This window comes from Palaemon carinicauda, chromosome 19 (assembly GCF_036898095.1).
Source record: "Palaemon carinicauda isolate YSFRI2023 chromosome 19, ASM3689809v2, whole genome shotgun sequence".
NCBI lineage: Eukaryota > Metazoa > Arthropoda > Malacostraca > Decapoda > Palaemonidae > Palaemon > Palaemon carinicauda.
The window spans coordinates 111,292,242-111,317,104 of NC_090743.1; the positions used below are offsets into that span (position 1 = coordinate 111,292,242).

A 24,863-nucleotide genomic window follows, 5' to 3' on the forward strand; every position below is an offset into this window, starting at 1 on the left:
AAAAAGATTAAGATAAAAATTTTGTTTCATCATATATTTGTTTTACCCATTTTCTATGAACAATATTTATTTTATTGAAATATAGTACAGTGCATTCCTGTAAAAAATCAACAGCATTGAAATAAATATCTATGATTCATCCATATACTCGCATAACCAATGAGGTATATAAGTATACAAAAGACAACATATAGTTTATAAAACTTTATACGGTACTTTCTAGTTTGGCAAAAATTTCATAGATGAAATAAAGAAAATAAAACTAGTGTAAAATATAAGATTTTGTCCTAGGTGTTGAGCCAAATTTATGCAAAGTAGTTTTCATAACAACTGATACAGATCCCAGGTTACTCAATTTTTTTATAAAAGGAAAACTAATGTTAATCGATAACTTATTAAAAGGAAATCTCGCTATTTTCTCCGCTATCTTTCCGCCAGAAATATGATGTCACCAGATATGTGATGTGAACTTGACTGACATCAAGATGTTTTCTTAATGCATTTATTTAAAACGGAAACTATATTTTCACTGAAAGAAAATGGTAACTTACCAAAAGAAATTAGTTCATTTTTATAACAGAAAATATGTTATTTCTGCAGAATACAATATATACTGTACCATTTCCAACAGATTTTTTACGTCATCACAGCCGAAAAAGTCATCGTAAAGTCAAACAGTCAGAAGTCGCATAGGTCGTAAGTTGACGACTATCTGTACTCTGGTACTATTCCTGGGAGACCAGTCAGTGCCTTAACCCAAAGGGGGGTTTTGACAAAGAAAAAAAACTATTTTTGTGGAAATGCTGAGTGGTCTCCAGTACCATCTCTCCTCCCTAGCCTAGCACAAGGGAGTGGGGCAATTGTTTTACACTTGGGATTTCCTAGATGGCAATTGGGCGCTAGTTGATGCACTTGTTACCTGGCAGTCAACTGGGATATTGTTTCCTTTCTGTGAGGCGCATTACTTACTAATGACATCACTCATTAGCAAACTAATTTCAGCAACTGAAATGTTTATTGAGTTCTAATGTGGCTGAACGCAAGGGTCTTCCTAATACACATTAAGGTAAGTGCGTGCTTTGCACGTGCATGCTCTGGCCTTACAACATGAGAGACAATATTTCTTTGGCATTTTCGTCATATTGGATTCCCTGATCAAGTCTTTCATGGGAAAGTCCTGAAGATCATTCAGCACTTCCCCGAAAAAATTTTTTTCCGTCGTCAAAACCCCTTTTTTATATATTTACGCAAGGGTGTCTGGTCACATATGTACCCATTTTCTGCCCTATCTACCTATGCATTTACTTTTTCTTCAAAAAGTTTGTCAGACATAGTATAGTAAGAGGACAAATATTTCCTCAAAAATAATCTATTTTGTTTTAGAAAAATTCCTCTTGCTAAGTTAATCATACATATACCAAGGCACTTTCCCCAATTTTGGGAGGTAGCCGACATCAACAAATGAAACAAAACAAAAAGGGGACCTCTACTCTCTACGTTCCTCCCAGCCTGACAAGGGACTCAACCGAGTTCAGCTGGTACTGCTAGGGTGCCACAGCCCACCCTCCCCCGTTATCCACCACAGATGAAGCTTCATAATGCTGAATCCCCCTACTACTGCTACCTCAGCGGTCATCTAAGGCCCCGGAGGAAGCAACAGGGCCTACCGGAACTGTCACAATCGCTCGCCATTCATTCCTATTTCTAGCACGCTCTCTTGCCTCTCTCACATCTATCCTCCTATCACCCAGAGCTTTCTTCACTCCATCCATCCACCCAAACCTTGGCCTTCCTCTTGTACTTCTCCCATCAACTCTTGCATTCATCACCTTCTTTAGCAGACAGCCATTTTCCGTTCTCTCAACATGGCCAAACCACCTCAACACATTCATATCCACTCTAGCTAAGTTAATATTTTCTGTTATTGATAATATACAGTATCCATTTTGAATAAAAAATACATTAAGAAAAGTTTCAGTATCTGTCAAGTTCGTACCAAACATTTTTCTGGTGACATCATATTTCTGGTGGAAAGCAAACGGACAAATTGAGTAATTTCCTTTTAATATTAGTATTCCCATATTCAAAATATTGAGTAATAATGCAAAGTATTTTTCAATATTAATCTTACCCGATGATCATGTAGCTGTCAACTCTGTTGCCCGACAGAAATCTACGGTCGGGATACGCCAGCGATCGCTATACAGGTGGGGGTGTACACAACAGCGCCATCTGTGAGCAGGTACTCAAGTACTTCTTGTCAACAAGAACTCAATTTTTCCTCTGTCGTGCCACCGGCTAGACCTACTTGGATACGCTGTTGATTCTGGAGTTATTGTTCACGATTTGGTGATGTATTTGCTCTAGAGTTTAGCCTTCGCTATTCAGGAAGCTTTATCTTTAGCTTAGCAAGCTTTTGGAATTAATTTGAATTAATTATGGTGACGAAGAGAGTATGGACTCTCTTTCACTTTTTAATGGCCGACCCTTCCCTTAGACGGAAGTGTTGGTGTCGAAGAGAGTATAGACTCTCTTTCACTTTTTATTTTATATCTCTCCGCCATTTATAGGCCTCTTCGATTAACTTTCCTTAAAAAAAAAAAAAAAAAATATGCGACCTTTCCTAATAGTAGGCGGTCCTTACTTGGAACCGAAGTTAATTAACATTGAGCTCGTCATATCGTTTTTCCTGTTAAGAATTTATGCTATTTTAATTTTATGTTTTTGAAAGAATTTCTTTGATAAGTCTCGTACTGTTTTCAAAGTTGAACTAACGTTTTGTTTAGTCTCCGCAGTTGTTGACGTTCAGAACATTCAACTTGCGCTCTATCGTTACGATAGAGAGAGAGTATTCACGGTTTCTCGTTGCAGTAAGAGTAAACCGATTCTAGCGTTTCGTTCATTCTTTCTTAGCTTAAATGGTTTTAATTCTAATAAAGGAACTTTTTATTTGGGAAACCTTTCAGTTTTTTTCCTTTAACAAATAATATGTTTTAACGATATATATATTGGGCTCATCTCTCAGGTTCTAAGTCAAGGAGAGATAGAGACGGAGGGAGAGAGAGGAGGATAAACGTTTCGTTCAAGCGGGTAACGTTGTTCTTGTTTTTTTTTTGCTCTTCTCCCTAGTCGATAGAGGGGAAGAAGGTAAAACGTTTCTAGAGTTTTATTCTTGTTCCCAGGCTTTATGCGGTGAGAGATTTTAAACGTAGTTTATTTGATCTAGTGTTTAGTCTCTTTTCCAGCCACTTAATTCTTTATCTTTCATTATGTTTTTCTGTTACATTGTAATACTGTTTTCGCAATTACTACCTTTTAATGAAGGATAGGATTGCGTGTTTCAGGTACAAACCACTTAAAGTTTCGAGTTCAGTGAAATAAGTGCAAACAGAAAATCAAAAGTGATAAAGTGATATCCGCAAAGTGTTACAGTGTTGCGTTCGAGGGTTCGTCTGTTCGTGCCAGTGGTTCACCTAGTCCGGGACCTCTTACAAGCTCCCAAGCCCAGGGGAGAAGTAATGTCGAAGGACTTATGGGTTCCTCAGGCCTTGATCGACGAACAGACGTTTCCCTCTGTGGTTTCGGGTGTATCTACACACGTTGCCGACGTGATCACCCCACCCACACAAAGACGAGAGAGCCCATTTATTCCTCGTCTGCGGAAGAGGTTTCTCGCAGAAACCATGGACCAAATCTTGCAGCTTTTAAGTGCAAGTCGGTCCCTTCCGCGCAAGTCCAACGGCCTAGGTGTAGCCACTGGGTCAGTTCGGACTCGCTGCAGTACGACAACTGCACACCTCCTAAGAGAGGCTAGGTGGTACCGCAACAGGCAGTAACTCCGTCTGTTGCCGCACAAGCTGTTTTAGACCCTCAGTCACAACGGACAGTAGCTCCGTTTGTTGTTGTCTTTCATAGACCCTAGTGGTCCATGCTGCAGACTATACAGTCTCAGCTTGCTCCTTCATGCAGGAGTATCATGCTGGAAGGTTGACAATGCAACCTGTTTACCTACAACCCGCCGAGGTTGTGCGCTCAGCAGATACTGCGGCTGCCTGCTCCCACACCACACCTGTGAGAGCTCCTCCACCGATGCGCAGTCCTCACTGCCAGACGCATGTTCTTGCTGCACCATCTGCTAACATGCGTGAGCTGCCGCATCGGGAGTTGCCGGGTTCCAGCACTATGCGGCATTCTCCTCAGCCTATGCAGCATGCTCTGCAGACCTTACAGCATGCTCCGCATACCATGCAGCATGAGCCGCATTCCATGCAGCATGAGCCTCATACCATGCAGCATGAGCCTCATCCCATGCAGCATGAGCCTCATCCCATGCAGCATGAGCCGCATACCATGCAGCATGAGCCTCATACCATGCAGCATGAGCCGCATCCCATGCAGCATGAGCCGCATACCATGCAGCATGAGCCGCATGCCTTACCTCATGCTCTGCATACCATACCGCATGCTCTGCATACCTTACAGCATGCTCTGCATACCTTACAGCATGCTCTGCATACCTTACAGCATGCTCTGCATTCCTTACAGCATGCTCTGCATACCTTACAGCATGCTCTGCATACCTTACAGCATGCTCTGCATACCATACCGCATGCTCCTCAACCCACCGCTGCCCCTCCCACGCACCAGCACTCTGCTTTTGTTGTTGCCAGCTCCCACACTCCGACTGCGGAGAAGGTTGACGATGCACCCGTGGGCCTACACCTCCCACGGTTGTGCGCCCGGCATGGCTTCATGCTCTCACACTCTTGTTGTGAGAGCTCCTCCACCCATGCACAGTCAACCCTGCCAGATGTATGATGACTCCCACACACAGAGCACTCCGTTGCCGTGCGGGAGCTACCACAAGCTGCCGTGTTTTGACACGGTGTGTCAGCCTCCGCAACACACTGTGGTTACCGCCACTCGCCAGCAGCAAACTAGTCAGGCAGGAGTTGAGGCTTCCCCACACATCTTTGGTTGTTGCCAACTCACAAACTGTCATGCAGTTACATGACGTTGCCTTCTGGTCTGCTACTTATACACCAGTGCTGTATGTCCTCACGCTCCTGTTGTGGTTGACAGTTCAGTTTTTGACAGTTCACAGACTGTCAAGCAGTTTCATAACGTTGCCTTCTGGTCTGCTGCTTTTGCACCAGTGAAACCCTCACTGAGAGAACTTAGCTTTTCTCGGATATGGTTCCTGTAGATGAGAAAGTGCTGTTCTCCCTCCTTCTGTTATTCCCTTGAGGACTCTGTCATTTGGAGAGGAGCCTTAAGCTGCTTAGCCTCCTATGGACTTTTATTTAAGCATAACATGCTTCCAGGGAGGGTAAATGGTTCCGCTTCAGTCGCTAACCCCGTCTGTTGCCACTCCTGCTCCCATAGACCTTGAGCTTTGTTGCAAGGCATGCAGTCCAAGCTTAGTCCTTGATAGAGAATTTTTTTTTACGGAGTCAGTGTGTCACTGGGAAGACGTTCAACAACCAGCAGAGGTGACTTGTTGTGACGCAGTGCGGCAACCTCAGCAACCCGATAAGGAGTTGTCTGTACTACCCAGACAGTCTAGACAGTTTCGAGTTGTCGCTGTACTTCCTCGCTTCCCCATGGTTGACAGTTCACAGACTGTGCAGCAGTACCATGATCTTGTGTCCGGCTCCGTCAGACGACTGGCTTTTAAGAGCTCCCACAAGTCGTCGCTGTCTGGAGAATCTCAGATGGACTATGGATCTGACCAAGGAACTGGGCCTCCTGGTCAATTTAGAGAAGTCCCAGCTCGTCCCATCCCAGACCATTGTCTACCTGGGTATGGATATTCAGAGTCGAGTTTTTCGGGCTTTTCCGTCGGCCCCAAGGATCAACCAAGCCCTAGAATGCATCCAGAGCATGCTGAGAAGGAACCGATGCTCAGTCAGGCAGTGGATGAGTCTAACAGGGACACTTTCATCGCTGGCCCTGTTCATCGAGTTAGGGAGACTCCACCTCCGCCCCCTTCAGTATCATCTAGCTGCTCACTGGATAAAGGACATGACGCTAGAGACGGTCTCAGTTCCTGTTTCCGAAGAGATGAGGTCTACTCTAACGTGGTGGAAGAACAGCTTTCTTCTCAAGGAAGGTCTACCTTTGGCTGTTCAGAACCCCGACCGCCGTCTCTTCTCGGACGCATCAGACACGGGCTGGGGTGCGACATTGGACGGACAGGAATGCTCGGGAACATGGAATCAGGAGCAAAGGACACTTCACATCAATTGCAAGGAGTTGTTGGCGGTTCATCTGGCCTTGATAAACTTCAAGTCCCTCCAGCTAAACAAGGTGGTGGAGGTGGACTCCGACAACACCACAGCCTTGGCTTACATCTCCTAGCAGGGAGGGACTCATTCGAGGAAGTTGTTCTAGATCGCAAGGGACCTCCTCATCTGGTCAAAAGATCGAAAGCTCACGCTGGTAACGAGGTTCATTCAGGGCGATATGAATGTCATGGCAGATCACCTCAGCCGGAAGGGTCAGGTCATCCCCACAGAGTGGACCCTTCACAAGAATGTTTGCAGCAGACTTTGGGCCCTGTGGGGTCAGCCAACCATAGATCTGTTCGCTACCTCGATGACCTAGAGGCTCCCGTTGTATTGTTCTCCGATTCCAGACCCAGCAGCAGTTCACGTGGATGCTTTTCTGCTGGATTGGTCCCATCTCGACCTGTATGCAATCCCGCCGTTCAAGATTGTCAACAGGGTACTTCAGAAGTTCTCCTCTCACAAAGGGACACGGCTGACGTTGGTTGCTCCCCTCTGGCCCGCGAGAGAATGGTTCGCAGAGGTACTGCAATGGCTGGTCGACATTCCCAGGACTCTTCCTCTAAGAGTGGACCTTCTACGTCAACCTCACGTAAAGAAGGTACACCCAAACCTCCACGCTCTTCGTCTGACTGCCTTCAGACTATCGAAAGACTCTCAAGAGCTAGAGGTTTTTCGAATGAGGCAGCCAGAGCGATTGCCAGAGCAAGGAGGACATCCACTCTCAGAGTCTATCAGTCTAAATGGGAAGTCTTCCGAAGCTGGTGCAAGGCCAATGCAGTTTCCTCAACCAGTACCACTGTAACCCAGATTGCTGACTTCCTGTTACATCTAAGGAACGTAAGATCCCTTTCAGCTCCTACGATCAAGGGTTACAGAAGTATGTTGGCAGCGGTTTTCCGCCACAGAGGCTTGGATCTTTCCACCAACAAAGATCTACAGGACCTCCTTAGGTCTTTTGAGACCTCAAAGGAACGTCGGTTGTCCACTCCAGGCTGGAATCTAGACGTGGTCCTAAGGTTCCTTATGTCATCAAGATTTGAACCTCTCCAATCAGCCTCTTTTAAGGACCTCACATTAAAAACTCTTTTCCTCGTGTGCTTGGCAACAGCTAAAAGAGTAAGTGAGATCCACGCCTTGCAGGAACATAGTTTTCACATCTGAAACGGCTACATGTTCCTTGCAGCTCGGTTTTTTGCTAAAAACGAGCTTCCTTCACGTCCTTGGCCTAAGTCGTTCGAGATCCCAAGCCTGTCCAACTTGGTGGGGAACGAACTGGAGAGAGTACTTTGCCCAGTTAGAGCTCTTAGGTACTATCTAAAAAGGTCAAAACCTTTACGAGGACAATCAGAAGCCTTATGGTGGGCTATCAAGAAGCCTTCTCTTCCAATGTCTAAGAACTCAGTTTCTTACTACATCAGGCTTCTGATTAGGGAAGCACATTCTCATCTGAAGGAAGAAGACCTTGCTTTGCTGAAGGTAAGGACACATGAAGTGAGAGCTGTGGCTACTTCAGTGGCCTTCAAACAGAACCGTTCTCTGCAGAGTGTTATGGATGCAACCTATTGGAGAAGCAAGTCAGTGTTTGCATCATTCTATCTCAAAGATGTCCAGTCTCTTTACGAGAACTGCTACACCCTGGGACCATTCGTAGCAGCGAGTGCAGTAGTAGGTGAGGGCTCAGCCACTACATTCCCATAATCCCATAACCTTTTTAACCTTTCTCTTGAATACTTTTTATGGGTTGTACGGTCGGCTAAGAAGCCTTCCGCATCCTTGTTGATTTGGCGGGTGGTCAATTCTTTCTTGAGAAGCGCTGAGGTTAGAGGTTGTGATGAGGTCCTTTAGTATGGGTTGCAGCCCTTTATACTTCAGCACCTAAGAGTCGTTCAGCATCCTAAGAGGACCGCTACGCTCAGTAAGGAAGACGTACTTAATAAAGACAGAGTAATGGTTCAAGTCGTCTTCCTTACCAGGTACTTATTTATTTTATGTTATTTTTGAATAACTAATAAAATGAAATACGGGATACTTAGCTTCTTTGTTAACATGTATGCTGGTCTCCACCCACCACCCTGGGTGTGAATCAGCTACATGATCATCGGGTAAGATTAATATTGAAAAATGTTATTTTCATTAGTAAAATAAATTTTTGAATATACTTACCCGATGATCATGAATTTAAGGACCCGCCCTTCCTCCCCATAGAGAACCAGTGGACCGAGGAGAAAATTGAGTTCTTGTTGACAAGAAGTACTTGAGTACCTGCTCACAGATGGCGCTGTTGTGTACACCCCCACCTGTATAGCGATCGCTGGCGTATCCCGACCGTAGATCATGATCATCGGGTAAGTATATTCAAAAATTTATTTTACTAATGAAAATAACATTTTATGGGTCTGTATCAGTTGTTATGAGTACTGTTGTACTTGGCGTAAATTTAACTCTACAACTCGAATAAAATCTCATATTTTATGCTAGTTTAATTTCATTTTTTCATCTCTAATAGTGTATGGTTATTTATCCAATGAAAGATCAGTAATAGGACAACTATTTTTTTTTATAAATAATATATTTCCTTTTACATTATAAATATTAAGTACTTTTGCTTGGTAAGTTAGTGTTTTCTTTTATTTCCTGCACGGAAAACAGAGAATATTTTTACATATTTTGCAAGTCATTCTTTATCGAGTTCATTTCAAAAGTCTGCATTACCGATTAATTTCAATATTACCATTATTGAAACAGCAAGTAGCGATACCAAGAATTTCTAATAATGTCTAAAAAAATATGAAGATTAATAAGTAAGTAGAAATTAAAAAAAAAAAAAGAGAGAGAGAGAGAGAGAGAGAGAGAGAGAGAGAGAGAGAGAGAGAGAGAGAGAGAGAGAGAGAGAGAGAGAGAGAGAGAGAGAGAGAGAGAGAACTAATGATAATGGCTACAAATGTACTTTATATAAGCTATGATATTTTGTATCATATTTGTGCTGATGTTTAAGAAAGAGAGAGATATGATAACTAGTAATAATGGCTATAAGTGAACTGTATGAAAACTATGATATCTTGCATCATATTTTTGCTGAAGTAATGTTCATTATGAAAATATTTTGAATAAGTTAAGAATCTGATGCTAACATTGGTTTGAAGACTTTCCATATACTTGCTGGGTAAACTATGCAATTAGGCATAAATATAACTTGAGATGTTTTTATCTTTGAAACTTGAAAAGTTGACGGTTTTATATATTTTTTTATGGGTGTTATAATAAGTTTCATATTTTGTTTTTCTTTTTACAGGGACTTCTTTATTAGATTGTAATTTTGTGCATATTTTTGTTAACTTTCAGGGCTGATCACTTCCTTAATCATGCACTGCATGGCCAGGATGCTGAATGCGTGACTGACGTATTCATGTCACAGAATCAGCAGCATTCCATGCAGATGATAAGTTCTATGGAACTGCCCAGGATTATGGAATCCAATATAGGTAGTTCCTTCAAAGATCATATGTATAACCTAGAACTGAAGCCTATGGTTTTAAAAGAAAAACTAGAATCTAGTAATGATGTTTCATCTACAATCCAGTCTGGACCAGTGTTTGTTTCCCAAGGTCAGATGACTGACTATGCAGAAGGCTATGGCAGAAGCACTGAAGGCTTTATTAATCTGGAAATTCAGGAACAGGAAAATGAAGGAGAGACCTTAACGGTAGATGTAGACGAATCTGCTTTGTTGATTGATGATTCCATTTATGAAAATGATGATGGGGCAACATTGAATGGAAATAATGCTCAAGTTGACAGCAGTGAACAAGATTATGAAGGGCTCCAAGATGTGATCGAGTTCATCAGGGAAAATGAGGGCTCGGATACCGCTGATTTTTTTGCCATTCCTTCTGATAAATCAAGAAATCCACCATATTTGGTAAGGAAAACTGTGCTCTGTGGTATTTAAGTAAAATGGTACTATATGATATTTATTACTATGAATCTCCCCTGATGTTCATTTTGCTTCTCCTCCAGAAGACCCTAAAATTTAAAAATTATCCCATTTTCTTTCGCTTCAAAACAATATGTGTTCTTAACAGAGAAATAGAACTCTTCTATTTGTGGTAGGAAGCCTGGTAGTAGGACATGATGCCGAATGCACTTATGCCGAAAGACAAAAGGACGAAGCCAGGAAGCAAACAGACAGGGAGCCTAACAGACATGAAACTGAACGGACAGCAAGCTGAACAGACATGAAGCCTAACGGACAGGATGAAGAATGGACAATTTAGTTTTCTGACACATTCAGTTTTATGAGCTATTTGTAAAGAAAATAATGCACAGAAAATAATAACACGAAATGAATGGGTCAGATAATCAAGACCCTTTTCTTAGAACTCTCTTTTATAAAAAGATATTTGGAAACAATGTTATTCGTAAACCAATAATAAAATCAAATAAAAGACATTACAAATAATATATAACTTATATACCAAACTAAAAAGTTGTAATTCAGACTGTAAGATAAAGACATATTTATTATATAATTAAAAATTGAGCTATTATAAACATTATTTGGAGCACTCTTTTATAAACAATTATTGAAGATTTAAATCATAAAATTAAAGTTTTTAATGAAATAAAATCTTTTATGTAACTAAAGGTTGTAAGCTAAGTTGCATTAAAAAAACCAAGGCCATCTTCTTTGTTATAGCATCATATTTTTTGATTGTCCGTGAAATATTGATTGCCATAAATGTTTGATCTTTCCTTGTAATTATAAGATGCATTGGTAATGTGGGATGCATTAGAATAACCTATTTTTGTTAAAGTATGCAAACCTTCAAGCTAATTGTTAGTCCTGAGCAGGTTATCCACAATAAAAAGCAATCTAAAATTAGTATATTTGGTTAAAAATTTTTAACTGTTAATTACTTGGTTTTCAAAATCTAATGTTATGGAAGTTGAATCCTTTACCTCGCTGTTTTTCATATTTCGTTATAGGTACTAAATTTCCCATTCTTGATCCTGTCTGTTAGACTTCTTGTCTGTTCGTCTTGCTCTGTTTGGTTTGCTGTCTCTTCAGTTTGTTTTCCGTTCGGCTTGCTGTCTATTCAGCTTGCTGTCCATTTGGCTTCTTGGCTTTGGCCTCATATTTCGGCATGAATGTGTTAGTCATAATGTCCGCACACAAGGAAACTTAAGTTGTCGCCTTGGGGAAAAGTAGTTTTCAGTTTCTCCATAGATCCGGTAGCAATTGACCATGCTCTCAGATGGTTTACATACTGCGTTTTAAGATGTCTTTCCCCCGCTTAGTTTACAGTTATTGCCTGGAAAGTGCGTTGGATTAATTTCTGGTAGGTCAAGTTCTACTTATCTTTGTATTGTGCCAGGGGCAATACTGCGATTTAATTGTTGTTGTGATGAGTGCATTTCACTCATGGTACCACAAATTACAAAGCATGTGTCAATGATTAATGATCAAGTTGACAGTTCAAGCGAGCTGGAAAAGACCAGGTTAGTTGATTGTAGCTGGGAGGTGTTGATATTATCATGCTGCCACCTGTATATAAGTTCAGCCTTTTTTCACTCGTTCCCGTTGTTAAACTTAAGAAGTCCAGTGAATCCTCCCTCAAAATCTTGAAATTTTTTAGTTCCTTCTGCAATTCTAGTTGCTCTATAATATCTATTATTTCTGGTTTCAAATAGATTTTATATAAAAACAACTTTTTTAACGTCCTTTTCTTATATTTTCGTAAGTACATCCAATCCCTTTCTCAACCCTTTACTGATCAGTGTACTTCTTCTTTAAGAATTTGAAGAAAAGATATGGTAGTCTCCCATAAACTTCATGAACCTAATTTTCTACAATCAAGGTTGAAAGATAATGTAATTTCCTTTTTCTTTTGGTGCTGTTGTGAATAAACATTAGTTGTGTTTCTCTATCGCATTTATTTGTCTGCTTGTTTATATACAGTATTAATAATTCTTATATTATAGTTTTATAGTTATACTGAATGATGCAAAAAGTATCAGACGGTAACTAATTATGCCTTAAGCATAAAATTTGCCCAGAAAATACGCAGACGAGAATATATGATCCTGGCACTGTCTTACTGATATCAGTGCGGGCATTTGATAATTGTTGCATATATATTTTTAGATTTGAGGGAAGAGCCTCGCCATAGATTAGTATAAAAAACCCCGAAATATGATGACTATAACCTCATGATCCCTTTGGTGAGGTATAATTACTGCTAAAACCCAAAACTAATCCCTAGTAAAGTTGATCAGACAGTTTCTAAAAGAATAGAACATTGATGACTGATTTCTCAAAATATGAAATTTTCAGAGAATAATTTAAACTACTTTTTAGTTTGTTAACCAATATTTACTATTCATGTATGAAAAGATAGGAAACTTTATGCTCTAAAAATGTGTCGAAGGTTGGCCACTACTTTGTCTCACATTTTTAAAGGGTACTAGTAAATACAAATCTAATATAGTACTAGCCTGCATGTTCCCACTGCTACTCCCTTTTCAAAGGGTAAAGAATGCAAGAAATACACTGATATTCACTCTAGTTATCTTGTAGGTCAGAAAAAACGAGGAAGAGGTGATGCAGTTGGACAATGATAGTGAGGAAGTACTGTCTTTGCAATCTTTGTATATGCCTACTGCTGCCTATGCCCTAGTAAAGGGTTTGAAGTAGGTTCCAAAGTATTTTATCCTTCGTAGGCGGTTTACAGAATAAATGAATGATTGGTAATTACAGTATATGATGCCAGTTTCAATTCTCCATCGTAATTATGAATACAAAGAATTGTTGTCTCGTGTTCAGGCAAAGACTAGAGATTTAGGTTCATGTTTAGTACTTAGACCAGTGGTTACTAACCTTTGTCACTTTGAGGAACCCCTGAGACAATTTATCATATCCCATGGCTTATATATATATATATATATATATATATATATATATATATATATATATGTATGTATGTATGTATAGTTGACCCGATCTGGGTCGTATTGGGGTTCAATCAATTTAGGAAAACACTAATGGAGGAGGGTTTCATGCACAAATAATAGCCGAGTTGATAATTTTACACAGACTATTTTCCCTTAAGTTTACAAGGGCACCCTTAATTATGATTACGTCACATTACTAAGAAAAAGCCCTCAGAAAAATGGTACTCGGTTCGGCACACTTGTTGGCACCTCTCTTCCTTACATGACACACTCTATTGGCCTCCAAAACAAGACTGTCTGTCCTATGGGGTTTTACCCAAGCGCCCATACATGGGCGTCACGATGCCTGATTAATGAATGGTTGTTTGACCCGAAAGTCCCATAACAACCAATCGGGAGAAGGCTGGTGACGCCAAACCCAAGCTAACCTGTAACAGTCATTTTTGTAAGTGCCAAACCACAACGTAACTGTCCTTCCTCTAACAAAGAGAAAAAATCTGTTAATACTACACTTACCCCTGCCAGTAATGGCCACCATGACTACGATCAGTTCATCACTCCCCCCTTAGGGTTTACGTCCCGTAAAATTCCCATTTTATTTTTTTCTAACAATTTTTTTTTTTAAACTTCTATTTTTGGTTTTTTCTCATTGCAATTAAAAACTTTCTTTCCCCAAATTCTTTTCTCTTTACATTGCTGCTGAGTACCATCCTCTTCGGGTGCAGGCAAAAATTAAAATTAAAATCATAGGGCCGGTTGGCGTGTTACAATTGCAAGTTACACAAAGATGAATGTCACGCCGACAATAGGTCATACAGAAACACAAAATTCAGGTTTAGATACATCATCACCGAAATTTGGAGCACAAAATCAGAAAACTAATCATATGTTACCAACAGTTGCTTCAATGCAATAAAATTTTTATATGAACTGACAAATCATTACATACACAAAACAAAGAAATGATAAAAAAAAAAAAAATAAGATGAATAACTTGCAATCCCAACACTCGTTTGACACCTTTAAAATCACAAGGAAACCATTTCTAACACATCCGTGACACTGCAACAACGAGCAAACTCAAACAGTGAATAATAAAAAAAAAAGATAATTACTTATCAATAACTGAGCAATATTATTTCTCCTTTAAAATCAAAGCATAAGTAATGATGTTCCATTTTCAACCCATGATTAGCAATTTCCTGTAACAGCACTGAAATCCTCAGCAGAGACAAATTGAATTTTTTAAATACAGCACAACAACATTGAAAACATTCATAAAATCCTTGGTAACAGCAAAATGAGTATCAACTTAGAGTAACGAAATTTGAATTAATTTCAACATAACCGTGAATACAACAGAAATGTCTCAGTATGACAAATAGTATACTCGTGATATGCTTAGAACAAAGACAAAAATGAATACAAAATTTAATACATCTTTTCACAAAACACTTTGAGTGAACATACACAAATAAACCTGATTTTATGACCACAATCGCCTTATGGCAGACACCTTCATTTCATGGCCCATGTCCTCTCGCACTCTCTCATGCAGGAAGGATGGCACTGACACCGGCTTGTGCCTCCTCCTCACTATCCTCTCCCAGGTAGCATGGGTAAGGGGGTACCTACTCCCTTAACTAACTGTCCCCTGGGGGAATAGACCTAGGACGTCCATATGCACTCCATTAAACTTAAAAGGTACTACCAACCATGTTCCGGCCCTTGGTATCACATTTTTGTGGCTACTCATCGAGTTACACTCAAGGCACTTATTAATAAACCTAACAATGTCTTTCTTCATCCCTAACCAAAAAAATGACACTCTGGCCCTTCTCAGGGACCTCTCTATACCTACATATCCTGCGTAAGGACTTATGTGAATTACATGGATGGCTTTCTCTATCAAAGAGGAAGGAAGAACAACGCAAGATCGGATGCTGCTAACATACACTTCTTAAGTCCGTTCTTTAATTCTATTCTCAATAATGAGGGTTTGAATGGTGGAATTTATCCTCACCCATATCATTATACACCAAGTACAGCATGTTATTCTGGACTAATTTCCCCTTAAGGGCAATGGTTTTTTCTGTTATCCATATATAATTCCTCTTGAACAGGCCAGATCAGTCTACTGATCCCCTTGAGAGACAGATAGGAGGTTGCAGTAGTCATCTACTTTGCTCCCATATAGGACCAAATAGACTATTTTTACGTAGGAAAAAGAACCAACTAGTTCAGTTCCAAGGGAACTTCCAACCCAATGTTTGTATATGTGTAGGAACAAATAACAAATTTTAAAGTAATTTGTTTTTCCCTAGCTATACAAACCTGAATCCTTTAGGTTATACAGTTACTTCCATCCTCAACCACCCCAGGTCAAAATGAGGCTTTTCCAGCAGGTGGAGGGGCCGAAGTATCTCACTTACTCTCATCACCTGACATTAACTACCTTGTTAACAATTCAGTGGCTGTTGCTGCTTGGGCTGAAATCATCTCCTTATTTAAAGAACAGTTTTTTAAATATCGTTTTGAAGTAAGATTATGGAAATTCTTTGTCTAAAGAACATGGTAAGAGTAATGGCGTTGTTTCTGTTCTCAAAACTTACAGCATCTAGCTATCCTCTGTATTTTCTTATGGCAAATTCTTTACAGTAGGTGGCCAGGTAATAGTTATTCTTGTTATCTGTAGTTCTTGTGTGTGCTGAAAACAATCTGCCTTAATATCAAATTATAAACTGGAAATTCCACATGCTGGATTCAGATGTTTAGAATTTTACAAAATAATCTCAAATGCTTTTTCTTAATTTTCAGCTAAAAGACACAATCAACATTATAACAAAGAACAATGAGCCAATTAAATTCTGCCTCCAAGGTGCAGACATTAACCAGATTGTGACGGTAACTATGCGATACACTGAAGAGAAATACAAAAACAATCCTGTTCTTGCTTGCAAACTTGATCGGAAAGAAGATTCTTTTCCTTTTGTGGTGTCTCCAGCAGGTGAAGAAATTGAGTTGACAAAGGAGACAATAAATGATCATCCAACTGTGCATTTTTCCTTGCCAGCACAAAATTTGGACTCGGACAACGGCTGTTTCCCATTTTATGTAACTGTTGTGTGTTTAAACTCCTGTCATAAGAATAATGGCAAGAAAATTCAACTCATCATGAAACTTGTTGATCCGTAAGTGTTTCAGTTGGTTAGTTTACATTGTAGAACATTTTTATTTTCTTTACATGATATTATAGTCAAGGTTTAATGAAATATTGGTATTTCCTCCTTAAATAGTCTAGACTATTATACTGTACTTTAGAACATAGTAGGTGAGGATAAGCTTGAGCATTACATCTACCATTACTGCTGGTACTATTTTCAGTGACAAAGCAAATAATTTTGCCATCTAATTACAAGTGAGGAGTGCATATTAGCCTAAGCTTTTCACATTCTGTGTGCATAAGGAGGAAGTGAATACAGTTGGGCCTTCATATTGTATGGGTTAGGTAACAGAGACAGGCACAAAGATCGAAAATCTGCGAATGCCTGCTGCCTTGGGGTGGGTTAACTCATAACCTACCAACTCGCTGACCATTACCTACCTGCAGTTGAGTAACACATCTGTACTGCACTACATTCTTTTCACTGCTTTCTGTTGTGGTATCTTAGTTCATATGACTTTTCACAACTTAAGGACAAGGGAAGACTACTTACAACATGAAAGTTATTGCCACACCACGCTATGTATGGTAAGAAAATAACACTTGCTTGTATCAGACAATGCTCAACGATACTGTTCAGTAAAAAAAATTGCTAATAGTTGATGGTTGAAATGCACTCAAATTGAAAATAAAGGTAAAAAATGCTTTAGGGAAGCACAATTATCTTTTTAAGTCATGATTTTTTAGAATACGATAATTTCTACTTAAACCAGGCAGTTTGATGAAATCGAATGCTCTTTTAAGGTTTCATATACATTATAATACTGTAAATACACTATTACAATAGTAGTTCTATTTTCAAATAACTAATGAATATGTGTCCTTCCACAAGTAAAAAAAAGTGATAGAAAATTAATGCAAAAAGTCCCTAACATATACAAAGTTCTAGCAGTAAGATTCTCTCTCTCTCTCTCTCTCTCTCTCTCTCTCTCTCTCTCTCTCTCTCTCTCTCTCTCTCTCTCTCTCTGCCCAACTGTATGCTGGTAGGAAATATTAGATATTAAGCTTGGTTAGTGATATCATTTCCAGACATTTGAATTTTTGTTCGTTTCTGTACAGTTAATGGATTTCAGAAAATTAGTCCATGAATATATTATTTTTTATTCAACCTTTATTTTTTTTTATGAACCTCCACTGATGTTCATATTACTTTGTCCACAATGCTGTCTCAATTCAAAATTACCCTCGAAAAATTAAAAACTTCTCACTGTCTTCCCTTCAAGGGATCATGCATTCAGGACACCAAGGTGACATCAATTACTTAATGTCCACCTAAAACAGTTTAATCTGTCATGCAATACTCAATAGATGTTTATTCCTACGTGGATACAAACTTCCGAGTCATTTCCTATGTATGAGTTTACTCCCAAGTTGATTTACTATAACCCCCAAAAAAGAAAAGTGTCCCTAATTTATAACTATAAAATAGGTTACCAGGCAGCTCCAAGACTGGGTAGTATCACTCTTCAGGTTGCATTAAGAGATGTATCTTCTATTTTTCTACTCTACTGTCATGACGACTGCGCTGGATTATCCTTTCAGTGTTTTTTCCTTGTGTTTTGTATTATAAGTGGTGTTAATAGTGTTATGCGGAATTGGTCCGGCCATGAAAGCCTTCCCTTGTGGTACCTTCATGAGCCCGGTCGAGGTCATTCCACATCCCCTTTGCCTGAACTGCCATGGTAAGCAGTGTTCCAATGATTCCCCTTGGGATTTTTGTAGGGAGTGGCTGCCTTTCCAGTTGGAGAAATATTGTGCCTGACGTAAGAAGCGAGCCAAGAGGGATAGATCCCCTTCCTCATCTTCTTCCACTACCTAGATCTGCATAGATCCCCATAACCTTCACTAGTGTACTGAGTGGTGAACCCTTTATTTTAGATTTCCAGTAGCAAGAAACCCCTGCTGGTCCATACTAATTCTAGTAAGATCAACTACAAGGCATCAAGAGTAAAAGCCGAAGAGACAGTTTGTCCTTCGCCTTAAATCCAATCCATCGCCCTGCTGCCAGTGACTTCATTGAGATTTAGTGGGTCATTTCCTCCACACCCAAAGCTCTCATTACTCAACCGAGTTGCTCATCCGCTTATATGAGTATACTGTAACTGTTGGCAAACATGGGTTGCTAAGATATTTATAGCTTTCTTTACTGAAATCAAATTTTGAATGTCAAAAAGAGAAACCAAAAATGCATATTTTTGTTACTTGAAAACAATGGTAAGTAGAGAATAATTGTGAAACTGACATGCTTATCAGTTAAAAACCAGTATGCATTATCTGGATGAAGTTAGTAATGTCAGTTCACCTAAAGGGTCTTGGGTGCACTGCCCTTTCAGCTGCACCTACAGCTTACCCTTCTACATTCCTTCTTCCTTTCTTCCATCTTGCTGTACCAGTGCAACTCTAAAGGTTTCCCCAGTTTAATATTTTTACTGAATAGCCTCCTCAAACCCAACAATAGGCCATCTGAAAAGTATTTCTGCTTTGTATGTACTGTAAATGCCGACTAATTTGATTTTCACAGAATGGGCAATACCTTAGCCCTTTGTGGATGATGCGCTTTTGTAAAAGAGGGCAAATCATTGTACTGCACGTTGTTATTATTCCTTGATTTAACAGTCATAGTCCATGGTATACTCTTCTGAACTTAGTAACTGGGAATCCTGAGTGGACTGCTAGGGATTTTATAAGATTATGTGACCTACGAGGCATTTACCCAGGCCATTTTAGGTTGTGATTTATGAGACTGTTACCTAGGCCTTTTGGGGTTAAAAAGGTATTTAGAGATTCCTCTAGCTCCAAAGAGAATTTCAAGCTATTTTTGGTGAGTTGAACAAGGGTTTTCAGCAAGTTGATTTTTGTGCCATTATAGACAGCCATTCCAGCCTTTTCTAGGTTTGATTTCATCTGGCCATAGATTTAGTAGTATTTCTAGAACTTCCTAACACCTAGTAACATCAACTATGGGTTGAAATATCATTCCACTCCTGTGTACTCAGATGGCTACTGGTAATAAAACCACGTTGGACACAAAGATATAAAGGGGTGCAAGTTCCGGAGGCATTAGAAAGACAGTTACATGCAATATAAACATTGGTTCCCTAACAGTAAGGTACTGTATCAGGATTATTTGAAAAGACACAGATATCACACTGAAGCTAATAGACCTGAGCTGTCTAAACCTACTATTCATGATTGGAGAAAAGAGTTCTTGACTAATCATGATTAAAACATTCTAGCATGGAGATACATAAGTATTCAACAAGACAACAGGTGTCATGTTGAAAATGTGCTGTAGAATTTTGTATCTGGTGGGGCACAAATGCATCAAATTGTGAGTGAAGCTTCTTACTATAAATGTTTCAAAGGTGTGGAATACAATTCCCTTACAGCATAGAAAATGCAAGTTTTTGTTTCTTTGAACACCAAACTGGTATTGAAAGTTTAGTTTGGATAGTTTTTTATAACCTGGATACTAACTCATTTCTTGTATCCATCTACAACATCTAAGCTTATTACTGTACATCACTGTAGTGTTTATTTTTCTATTTTATTGTATTTCTGATTTACGTCTTCATTTCTAACTAGAAATGAGAGTAAAATCAGCGGTAGAAATGTTTATATGGTCTTCAATGACGTTCATAATATGAGAGAGCAGACCTATGTTGGTCTTCCAGTATTGCACTAGGTAGTCCAAGGAAGGGAGGGATAATTGAGTTGAGAGACAAATATTTTTATTCTTATTTTAAGGTAATAAAGCTGTCCTCATAGATATTAGCTTTATTATAAAGGTAAATATTAAAATGATAAATTTCATTGTTAAAGTACTCTTTGTATGATATGCAGCGGTTTGATAAGCTTTTTAATTTCTTATTTTCAGTCAAGCGAATAAAATCATCAGGGAGAGTCGATTTAATATCCGTGCATGCAAGAATGTGAAGCGGGACTTCAAAGAAGCATTCCCAGATGGTGAAACCTCACCAGAGAAGCTGCTAAAACCAGACTCATTCATAAAGCCAAGGGAGAACCAGAGTCAACCCAAGGAGGAAGTAAGTGAATTTCAACATTTACATTTATGTATTTTGCTAATTCAAGTGGTGTTTATTTATCTATATCTGATTGTTCTCTAGTATTTATTTCTCTCTTTTACTCGGAAATTTATCCTCTTTTACATATGGATATTCTGTTTTGGCAAAGGTAGATACTGCAATCAAGTCAGTGGTGTTTTATCTTGTTAAGTGAATATATATTTAGATTGAAATAAGGAATATAGTTCATTGCATTTTATTTTGTATAAAATTAAATGACACATTAAATTGCTAGCAACAAATTCTAGTTTTGATCAGTTTTGTAATGAATACATGGACCATCTCTAAATGTATATTAATATTTTGTAGGCTTTCCCATACTCTTAACATCTGTTTCTCCTCAGTGTAAATCTCTGCATTTTCTATACTTCCCTTTATTGAGCTCCAATTCCATTATTTTTTCACATTTTTTCCAGTAATTGTAACACCTTTCAAATGCTTATTAATTCAGATAAACGAATAACTTTCAATGTTAAGATCATGTTGCCGTTGATAACTTTGTATATATGCTTGTACTCTAATTTCCTCATATTCAGATTCACCCGTAAACTGAGGTAATAATGTAGTTAAGCAGACAAGCTTTTCATTAAATAGGTTACTTGACATAATTGTCATACAATATTTTCTTGTTTTGTAATCCAATCAAGTTAGGAGACAAAAGACTAGTAAAAATGTTTTGTAGCTATGGAATATAGAATATACAGTAGCAATTTTCTTTTTACAATTTAATGAAGAAAGTAACCAATTCTGACTTCCAGGTCAAAAGTCAAAGCATAGTCATGACCAAACCTCCTGTACAAAAGGCTCCGGAGAAGAAAATCATTGCTTGCACGACTTCAAGATCTGAAACTCCAAAGGAACGCAAGTGTTTTCTGGTATGTTTATGATTTGTTTAGTTTTCATATCTAAAAATGTAAATAAACCAGTGAATATGCTGTACTAGTATTGTAGTTGACCATAGTGTGTTCTTGTTTGTTAAATTATAGATGGTAGCATTAAAATTGGTACCTTTTCTTGGTAGGGAAACCAAAAATACTTTGTCAAAAATGAATACTGTATGTTTGTTGAAGTTACTGGAACATCCTAAAACCTTTTCAGTGATCAGAACCAGCTATTTATTCAACAAGTTTTCATATCAGTGATCCTTACCTTGTAATCATTATGCTTTAAAAATCAAAGCTTCAGAGATATGGTGAAGCAATACCTTTATTTCTTCCTATACAAGATACAAACCTTGCATTCTGTACATAGAAGAAATTAGCACTAGCTGGCCTATGGCTATGAAACTTTTAGCAATGTGTAAACAACCGTTACTGTTTGTACCAGTAGTAGAGTGAGACCCCCCCCCCCCTTCTTGGAGAACTTAGAGAAGTTGTCCTTGGAGCCCAAACAGTACCTTGTACAGTATATCTAGGCATGCAGAATGACACACTACAGGGAAAAGTTTTCATACATACATACATATACCAAGGCACTTCCCCAATTTTGGGGGCTAGCCAACATCAACAAATGAAACAACAAAAAAGGGGACCTTTACCCTCTACGTTCCTCCAGCCTAACAAGGAACTCAACCGAGTTCAGCTGGTACTGTTAGGGTGCCACAGCCCACCCTCCCACATTATCCACCACAGATGAAGCTTCATAATGCTGAATCCCCTGCTGCTGCTACCTCCGTGGTCATCTAAGGCATCAGAGGCAGCAGCAGGGCCTACCGGAACTGCGTCACAATCGCTCGCCATTCATTCCTATTTCTAGCACGCTCTCTTGCCTCTCACATCTATCCTCCTATCACCCAGAGCTTTCTTCACTCCATCCATCCATCCAAACCTTGGCCTTCCTTTTGTACTTCTCCCATCAACTCTTGCATTCATCACCTTCTTTAGCAGACAGCCATTTTCCATTCTCTCAACATGGCCAAACCACCTCAACACATTCATATCCACTCTAGCTGCTAACTCATTTCTTACGCCCGTTCTCACTCTCACCACTTCGTTCCTAATCCTATCTACTCGAGATACACCAGCCATACTCCTTAGACACTTCATCTCAAACACATTCAATTTCTGTCTCTCCGTCACTTTCATTCCCCACAACTCCGATCCATACATCACAGTTGGTACAATCACTTTCTCATATAGAACTCTTTTTACATTCATGCCCAACCCTCTATTTTTTACTACTCCCTTAACTGCCCCCAACACTTTGCAACCTTCATTCACTCTCTGATGTACATCTGCTTCCACTCCACCATTTGCTGCAACAACAGACCCCAAGTACTTAAACTGATCCACTTCCTCAAGTAACTCTCCATTCAACATGACATTCAACCTTGCACCACCTTCCCTTCTCGTACATCTCATAACCTTACTCTTACCCACATTAACTCTCAACTTCCTTCTCTCACACACTCTTCCAAATTCTGTCACTAATCGGCCAAGCTTCTCTTCTGTGTCTGCAACCAGTACAGTATCATCTGCAAACAACAACTGATTTACCTCCCATTCATGGTCATTCTCGTCTACCAGTTTTAATCCTCGTCCAAGCACTCGAGCATTCACCTCTCTCACCACTCCATCAATATACAAGTTAAACAACCACGGTGACATCACACATCCCTATCTCAGCCCCACTCTCACCAGAAACCAATCACTCACTTCATTTCCTATCCTAACACATGCTTTACTACCTTCATAGGCAGGAAAAGTTTTCATGCTGAAGGAAAGAGTCACAGGACTCAAGGAAGTAGCTCGCCAGTTCTTGGCATGAACCTCGCCACAACCACACGTATGGCAATGTCTGCTGGTACACCTGGCTTCGTTAGAATGCCTGGTACCCAACAATAGCCTTCGCATGTGGTCGCTTTAGTTGCAACTGAAGATTTTCTGGTCTCAGGTCAAGGATTCCCCCGAAATGTGTGTGTTACAATGGGGTTGGAGCAAAGGAAAGACCTGAGTTGGTTGATCTCAAATTCAATCCTTCTCAGAGGAGTAGACCTTCTTTCTCTTCTCCCCGAATTGATAATCTTCACGGATGCATCAGAAGAGAGGTGGGGCACACACCTACTACACCACATGGCCTTTGTGCTATGATCTAAGTCTGACCGGCAATGCCACCTAAACCTCTTGGAGTTGAGGGATACTTTCTTTTCTCTTCAATATTCCCATCGGCTCCTTTTGGGTCATTCGGTATTGTTGATGAGTGATAACACGACTGTAGAGGTGTTCTATATCCAAACAAACAAGGAGGTACTATTTCATGGCAACTCTGCCAACTAGCTTTGAAATACAGTCAAGCCTCATTATTTGCGATAGTTAGGTTATAGACACCGGCGTGATAAGCGAATTTTTGCAAATAGATATTACACTAGGGTGGTCTAACTCCTAACCTAAAAAGTCACTGCCCCTTGTCACGAGCGGGTGCCAAAGTTGATTATTAACACAGTAAATACTGCCTAATATTGTTTTAATTTGGTTTCTACAACAGTTTATAATTATATGTACAGTGTGCTGTACATTTGCACACATGTACACTACACACTGGACACAGTGAGGGTACAGTATAGTGTTGTGCTAAAGTAAAGTTTACCGATTCGTCATCATCCCATTACTGTTCTGTATAACAAAAGTTGTTCCTATCTAGTAATACTGTACTGTAACTTAATACTCGCTAATTCTGTACTGTATATTATTGTAATATATGTACAGTAATAATACCACAGTAAAGTTTAACTGTACTTACTGTAAGTGTTCTGTGTTTTCGTCCAAGACTCGTAGCTTATGCCGCTACTCTAGAAGCATGAAGCAACTTCTTATGTGTTTTCTCTTTCTAAGTATGTTATCTGTACTTTCTTAAACAGAAATACAGCTTATTTCATAAACTAAAAACTTAAATATATCTATTATAATTGTTTGTTTTAAATAAATAAATAAAAACTGTGCATTCTATTACTTTTCAACAGTTGATTATCTCTCTCTCTCTCTCTCTCTCTCTCTCTCTCTCTCTCTCTCTCTCTCTCTCTCTCTCTCTCATGTTCAATTTCTTTTCGGAAGCATTATTGCATTCTAGAAAATTACGATTATTTAAATAGTTAGTTGAGCTTTAATAAAACCTTAAATATTTACTTTTGTTTTAAATTACGGGTGTATTTGATCAATCTAAGTATTTTGGGTGCTGTGATCATATCAGCTGATCTGATCACGGCACCCAAAATACTTATATTGATAAAATACACCCGTAATTTAAAACAGAAGTACATAAATGTTTTATTAAAGCACAATTAACTATTTAAATAATTGTAATTTTCTAAAATGCAAC

General features: G+C 39.1%; 1 protein-coding gene across 2 annotated transcripts in view; it reads left to right on the top strand.

Moving 5' to 3' along the window:
* LOC137658739 (uncharacterized) overlaps positions 1–24,863 on the top strand; it is a 79,401-nt gene that overhangs the window by 40,698 nt on the left and 13,840 nt on the right. For both annotated transcript variants that reach the window (XM_068393759.1, XM_068393760.1), the window contains exons 3-6: positions 9,633–10,209; positions 16,059–16,432; positions 20,342–20,510; positions 21,308–21,424. In XM_068393759.1, coding sequence (XP_068249860.1) covers positions 9,633–10,209; positions 16,059–16,432; positions 20,342–20,510; positions 21,308–21,424 — 1,237 coding nt within the window. The remainder of the gene's footprint in view (positions 1–9,632; positions 10,210–16,058; positions 16,433–20,341; positions 20,511–21,307; positions 21,425–24,863) is intronic.